The following is a 6,932-nucleotide window of genomic DNA, read 5'->3' as shown; positions in this document are numbered from 1 at the left end:
CCAAAATAAAACCTCTGGCCTTGGCACAGGACACAGCAGCTTCAAAGACCCTTGTCCTGAGAACAGGGCAGGGCCATGCCATGTGGGTCACAGAACTGTCCCCTGCCACATCCCCTTGCTCTCATCTCCTCAGGATGGGCAAGGAAAGGGGCTTTCCTGTCTGGGTCTCTTCCTGCCCTTTCACCCACCCCTGTTTCCCCCTGTATTGTTCAGGATGTTTGTTTGGAGAAGCTCCTCAGGACCATATGCCCCATGGGGTCTGCCTGGGCCTGCCTTCCCTGTGGCCTGGAGCTGCTTCTCTGCTGGCCATCACTGCTTGTTGTCTTCGGTCTTGGCCATGAGCCGCCTTGCCTGGTGTCCAGGCCACAGCCTCCATGGTGGGATGACCCAGCAGGAGACGTTTCCAAAACAAGGCTGTGTGGAAAGTCTGACTGCATGTGGTTTGGGCCACGTTTCCCTGGTTGGGCCCCGCTTGCTCTTTTTCTCCTCAAGCAGGAGAGGCAGCTGCTGTCTCGAGTTTGCCCCATGGGCATGGCAGCTGGCCTAACCTCGGTTTCCTCCTGTGTTCATGGAGTTTCCTGTGCCCACGCCAGCCCAGCTGCTCCCAAGGCAGCTGTGGTGCTTCTCCTCACCTCAGACCTTTATGAACCCTGGCACCTCACTGAGGGGACGAGGTCTGTCTCAGTCTAGGGGCTGCCTTAGTCCCAGCTGCAGGGACAACACAGGGGGATGGTACCTCTTCTTTGTCCCAGCTTTAGTTGCTCAGGAACTCTGGTAGGACCTAAGGAGACTGTAACTCAGTCCATGCCTTTCCCAGCACATTCCAAAACAGCCCCAGCATAATCCCTTTCTCAGATTGCTGGATCTTGCCCTGCTTGCAGGGGATGGCATAGGACACTGAAGAGCTGGCTAAAGCTGTTTGCAGGCACTGAGGTGCCAGAGGGGCTTTACCTCAGCCAGCCTTCTTCTGCACCCTGGCTCACTGCATGAGCGTGCACAAAGCTCTGTGGCCTGCCTGACTTATTGCCAGCAGGGGCTTTGTACGCCAGCAATTTATATACAGACACGAACGGAACGGGGCTGCTATGAAAAGCGTCTTGAGCTGTTTATTTTTTCAGCATCAGTCTCATTACATGGTTATGGCAATGGAGAGATGCAAACAGCTCGCTGTCCAGGCAGCAGCTCTATAGATTATAGATTCTCACAGGGCTTAACAGTTGCCCACAAGCCCGGCTCAGTATTTTGGCTCTAGTGCTGCTTCAAGTCACCTGCGACAGGGCTTTCAGACCTAGAACCTACTTATGACTGCAGGTGGTGATGCTGAGATTTGTTGCAGCCAGGAAAGTCTCTCGGCAGCTTTGCCATCTCTGTGGCTCCTCCACAGCCCTGGCACAGTAGGGACAGCCCTGCCAGCGTGCAATGGGATGGGGAATGTCCAGTTCTCAGCCACTCAGCAATCTGTGCTTTTCTCCCAGCCCGGGATGGACAGCTACCTCCTGCCAGTGATGGTGATCCTCCGTGTCATCTTTGTCCCTCTTTTCATGCTGTGCAACGTGCAGCCCCGTTACTACCTGCCTGTTGTGTTCTCTCATGACGCCTGGTACATCATCTTCATGATCTTCTTCTCCATCTCCAATGGCTACCTGGCCAGCCTTTGCATGTGCTTCGGGCCAAAGTGAGTGTGAGCCGGGGACAAGGGAAGGGTTGGTTATGCCCCCAGATGCCAGCCCTGGAATGACTTGTGGAGTCTAGCTCTGCCCAGCTCTGGCATCTGGAGAAGAGGCCACAGGCACAGAAGGGAATTGTCACTACCCACAGTGTCCCATCTCCCAGGCTTGTGCCTCCATATCCTAGGGATGAGGAAGCTGTCTGGGCTCTCCATTTTCCCCAGCTGCCACACAGGGGAAGGGCCTGGATGCAGCAGGGACCTGGAGGGGAGCAAAGCATGGCACAGCACCCACAGCAGGGTGAGCAGCCTTGCCCAGCACAGGCAGCTCAAGGAGTCCCACAGGGGTCAGAGAGGGAGGTCCCTGGTGCCAGGAGCTTCAGGGTGGCCTGCCTGATGCACTTGATGAGCCAACAGTGTGGAGACTTGGAGTTCTTGTGACTCTGGGAGCCAAGGGGGATTTCTTCTTGCTGTTCATCTGCTGCCGACTGAACAGCGGGGCACTGGACAGCATCCTGAGGATGTATCTGACACCTGTTTCTCCCCTAGGAAAGTGCTTGTGCACGAAGCAGAGACAGCTGGAGCTGTCATGGCGTTTTTCCTGTCTCTGGGTTTGGCCCTAGGAGCTGCTCTCTCCTTTCTGGTCCGAAAGCTTATCTAGCAGAGGCACACAGAGGATGCAGGGACACCAAGAGATGGCTCCGCATCCTCCACTGAGGGCCTGGACACCTCAGCACTGTGGGGAAATAACAGCTCACACCTGTCCCTGCCAAATCACACTGCCACAGCAGACATTACACCCAGGGACGGTTCCACTCCTGCAGGCTTGGCCTGGTTCCTGCCACGCTCGGCTGTGTGATGCCTTCAGGCCTACGTGCCTTCTCCTTCCCCATGCTGTGTGTGTTATAAGACCCCCGGGATCTCCAAGAAGTCCAACTGCCTCCCATGCTGTGTAACTTCCCTGGCTCAAGGCCAAAAGCCATTTTCAGCCTCTTTCTCTCCGAGAGAGAAAGGCTGATAACTAGTGTTACTCCTTCTCTTGCCCTTGTCTCCAAAGCACCTAGGAGTCTCTCCTCTCCTCCTAGGGGGCCTGGAAATATCCCACACCCCTCCTCCTGCTGGTAGACTTGTGAATGGGGAGGAGAGCCCCAGCCAGCCTCCCATCCCTGCTCTCTGCTATACGCACATCCCCCTGACCAGTGTGTCCTAAAAGTGTAGACATCTGTGTCCCAGCCACAGAAAGAGCCAACACTGTGGCTAGGCTGAGGAAGGAGGAGGTCTCCACACCCCATGTTCTTCCCCTCTCCTTGCCTCTCTTCCCTTTTTTTTTTTTGTGATTCTGACATTGGTGGTTTTTTTCAGCCTCCTGGTTGTGTGACAGGAGGTTTTACTGTGGGTTACAAGAGGAAAAGCAGCAACTCCCTTCCCAATGAAGCTGCCTTCCCTACCCATGTGTGCTAGAAGGGAAGGCCTCACCTCTCCCTTGGCTTTCCTGTCCCTTGTTGTGTTAATGTGTTATACAGTTGCCATTTTCTATAAAAAGGACAAAATGCTCCTTTGGGTGTGTGTTTTTGTCTCTGTTGCCACAGGGGAGAGGGGCTGTGGAGGGTCAAGGGTTGAAGTGAGAAGGCCCTGGCATTTCCTTACCATCCTGTAGTCCCCTGCCACCAGCATCAGAAATGGTGGGAATGGTGTGTGTGCATGCCCTGCACCGCCAGGCCCAGCTGTGAGGACGCAGCCAGTGTGGGAAGGGGATCCTAGAACCATAACATCAGAATGGGTCAGGTTGCAAGGGGCCTCGAAGATCATTCAGTTCCGAACCCTCTGCCATGGGCTGTGACAACTTCCACTCCACCAGGTTACTTGCAGCCCCATCCAGCCCAGCCCTGAAGACTTTGAGGGGTGGGGCATCCACAGCTTCTCTGGGCAACCTGTTCCATTGCCTCACCACTCAGAGCAATAAATTTCTTGCCCAGCATCTAAACCTTCCCTCTGTTTGAAACCATTCCCCCTTGTCCTGTAACTATATATGCTTTGCCCCTGTCCATCTTTATTGTGGGTGCCCATCAGGTACTGGAAGGCCACAATTAGGTCACACCAAAGCTTTCCCCAGGCTGAACAATCCAAATTCTCTCAGACATCCCTTGAGGAGAAGTGCTCCATCTCTCTGATCATGTTGCTGTTCCTCCTATGGACTATGTCCAACAGATCCCTGTCCTTCCTGTGCAGGGGACCCCAGAGCTGGATGCAGCACTGCAGGTGGGCTCTCACCAGACTAGAGGGGCAGAAAACTGTCCCTTGCCCTGCTGGCCATGCTGCTTTGGATGCAGCCCAGGACACCGCTGTGTTTCTGAGCTGTGAGTGCACATAGTGAACTCATCCAACTCTCATCCACCAGCACCCCAGGGATGCTGCCCTCGAGGTACACCAAGGGACCACTGACACCTCTGACAAAGAGCAGATGCACCTTCATATTTTGAGGCCCAGTGACCTGCAGCACTACATCTGGGAGCTTTCCTTGTGCCTTGGAACAGCCAGAGTGCCACCTCCTGCTCCTGGGGTGAACTACACCAGCCTGCCAGCGGGAATCCCTCTCCCTCTGTCTCACATCATTCACAGCCATCACCTCTTTGGACCACCAGGCACCAAAATCCATGTGGGAGCTCAGGTCCCCTCATCCCACTTCCAGCTTCCTTTGCTGGTCAGGGCTTTTGTACCCACGGCTTCAACACAGAATCACAGAATGGTGAGGTTGGAAGGCATCACAGTGGATCATCTGGTCCACCATGTCTGCTTAAGCAGGGTCATCCTAGAGCACAGGCACAGGATTGTGTCCAGACAGTTCTTGAGCATCTCCAGTGATGGAATGTCCACAATCTCTGTGGGCAATCTGTTCCAGTGCTGGGTCAGCCACACAGTAAAGAAGTTCTTCCTCATTTTCAGGTAGAATTTCCTGTGCATCAGTTCGTGGTTTCTGCCTCTTGTCCTATTGCTTGGCAGCACTGAGCAGAGACTGGCTCTGTCCTCCACACCGTCCCTTGAGATACTTTAGGCATTGATGAGCTCCCCTCTCAGTCATCTCGAGGCGGAATTGGCCCAGCTCCCTCATCCTTTCCCTTAAGAGAGATGCTCCTGTCCCTTAATCATCTTTTTTACCCTCCACTGGGCCGCCTCCACGGGGTCCCTGTCTCTCTTGTCCTGAGAAGCTCAGAAGCGGACACACTACTGCAGATACCGGAATGGTAAGGCTTAAGATTATTTGTATTATTATTTCCCTTGGACAATGTAAGGACAACGTCTCCAAACACTGTTTTGCAGGAGTGACATGGGCCTGCCACACACTCCGACCCTGCCACCTTCTGTCCCCGCCCCTTCTTCCACTGTGCTTAAGTTCCACGCAGTCTCAGGCCGGCAGAACTACGCGGCTCCCGGCCTCGGGGGGAGCTGCAGGCTGAAGCTGGGGCAGTGCGGTTCCCAGTTCGCTGCCCCAGCCATGGAGCCGAGGAGGCGCCGCCGTACCCTCTATGGAATACTCTAGAAAAGGTTTTCTGACCGCAGCTGTATTCCTCCGCGACGGGGCGCGGAAAAGAGTTCCTCACTGGGGCTCCCTGCCGCCCCTCTCCATGGCGCTAGGAGGTCCCGGTCCTGCGGCCCTCCGAGCGGCGCGGCGAAGGGCGGCGGGGAGCCGCGGCTGGCGACCGCAGAGCGGCAGCGTGAAGCCGAGCATCCTTTGCATGCCCGCCCTCGCCATGGCCACCGCCAAACGGCAACACCGGTGCCTCCCCTACACCATCGATCTGTGGTTCGCTGACTAAGACCCCTTTAAGGCGGAAGGATACAATGTGCCGTGAGGCGCCCCCTTCGTTCCGTGCCTATAAAAACCGGTCGGTGGAGGGGGGTAGTTCTTTTGCCGGTCCCTCACGCGTGAGACGGTAGGGACCGGACGGGGGAATGGGGCTGGGCCTGATGCCCCCACCGTCCTCTCTCTGGCTCTCATGCCCTGAAAATGCACTGAAAACAGGCATGTGTTTGTCTTGTAGATGCCCGAGAAAGTGCAGCGCGAGGAGGAGGATGCGGAGACCTTCGCGTTCCAGGCGGAGATCGCCCAGCTCATGTCGCTCATTATCAACACCTTCTATTCCAATAAGGAGATCTTCCTGCGGGAGCTCATCTCCAACGCCTCCGACGTGAGCCCGGGCGGGAGTGGGCTCCTTCCTCTGCCGCGGGGTCGGGGTCGGGCTGGTGTCCTTGCAGGGGTGCCCGGGGAGAGGCCGATTCCTGGCTCTCCAGGAAGGCTTGTGCACGGGAGGGACGGAGGAGGCCGTGTCGAACATCCCGTTCTCCCCTAGGCCCTGGATAAGATTCGTTATGAGAGCCTGACCGACCCCTCCAGGCTGGACAGTGGGAAAGACCTGAAAATTGACATCATCCCCAACCCCCGGGACCGCACGCTGACCCTGGTGGACACTGGCATTGGGATGACAAAAGCAGACCTCATCAACAACCTGGGCACCATTGCCAAATCTGGGACCAAAGCCTTCATGGAAGCCCTGCAGGTGAGTTGCATTTGGCTGCATGGGTTCCCTGAGTCACAGGCTGGCACTGAATGTACAAATAATAAATAAACAATCAAAAGGCCTTGCTGCCTTGTTTGCCATGGGAAATGTTGGCCTACTCAAGTATGCTTCCCCTATCTTTCCAGCACCAGGGAGGAGCTCAGGGTAGAGCTGGTTGCCTGTTGGCACTTGCATGTTTTTCTCTGTGTGCTTGACCCAGTTCTTTGCTGCTGTGAATCAGTCACAGACATTTTCTACCTCCACCCTGGTCTTAGCAGCTGCTCTCTGCTTTCACAGGCTGGCGCAGACATCTCCATGATCGGGCAGTTCGGTGTGGGTTTCTATTCCGCCTATCTGGTGGCTGAGAAGGTGGTTGTCATTACCAAGCACAATGATGATGAGCAGTATGCCTGGGAGTCATCAGCTGGGGGCTCGTTCACTGTCCGAACTGACCACGGTGAGTACTGTACAGAAAGCCAAGCACGTTTTCCTGCCAGCAGCTCCCCTTTTGCTGCTGCTCCCTAGAGCCGTGCTGCACTGTCAGTCACACTGGTTAATGCTGGCTATCACATAATGTTGAGGCTTGAGCTGGTCACGCTTGCTCTCTGCCCAGAAATGCTGATGTTTCTCTCCCCACACTGCAGGTGAGCCCATTGGACGTGGCACCAAAGTGATCCTGTACTTGAAGGAGGACCAGACTGAGTACTTGG

General features: G+C 55.5%; 2 protein-coding genes and 1 long non-coding RNA gene across 6 annotated transcripts in view; 2 read left to right on the top strand and 1 right to left on the bottom strand.

Annotated features, from left to right (window-relative positions):
• SLC29A1 (solute carrier family 29 member 1 (Augustine blood group)) overlaps window positions 1-3,222 on the top strand; it is a 34,058-nt gene extending 30,836 nt beyond the window's left edge. For all 4 annotated transcript variants that reach the window (XM_031060293.1, XM_031060290.1, XM_005416218.2 and 1 more), the window contains exons 12-13: window positions 1,476-1,675; window positions 2,216-3,222. In XM_031060293.1, the coding sequence (XP_030916153.1) occupies window positions 1,476-1,675; window positions 2,216-2,327 (312 nt within the window). In that variant the 3' untranslated portion in view covers window positions 2,328-3,222. The remainder of the gene's footprint in view (window positions 1-1,475; window positions 1,676-2,215) is intronic.
• The window catches only part of LOC115948344, a 6,503-nt gene continuing 2,558 nt past the window's right edge, over window positions 2,988-6,932 (bottom strand). Inside the window, exon 2 of the long non-coding RNA XR_004082165.1 lies at window positions 2,988-3,423. This is a non-coding gene — a long non-coding RNA (uncharacterized LOC115948344). The remainder of the gene's footprint in view (window positions 3,424-6,932) is intronic.
• Window positions 5,466-6,932, top strand: part of HSP90AB1 (heat shock protein 90 alpha family class B member 1) — a 6,927-nt gene continuing 5,460 nt past the window's right edge. The window contains 6 exon segments of the mRNA XM_014308268.2: window positions 5,466-5,598; window positions 5,707-5,853; window positions 6,016-6,222; window positions 6,520-6,679; window positions 6,867-6,930; window position 6,932. The exon segment at window position 6,932 is cut by the window's right edge and continues 57 nt beyond it. Of these exon segments, the coding sequence (XP_014163743.1) occupies window positions 5,707-5,853; window positions 6,016-6,222; window positions 6,520-6,679; window positions 6,867-6,930; window position 6,932 (579 nt within the window). The 5' untranslated portion in view covers window positions 5,466-5,598.

The sequence above is a fragment of the Geospiza fortis genome, unplaced genomic scaffold, assembly GCF_000277835.1.
Source record: "Geospiza fortis unplaced genomic scaffold, GeoFor_1.0 scaffold41, whole genome shotgun sequence".
NCBI classification, from domain to species: Eukaryota; Metazoa; Chordata; class Aves; order Passeriformes; family Thraupidae; genus Geospiza; species Geospiza fortis.
This window is presented reverse-complemented; position numbering and strand designations above follow the sequence as displayed.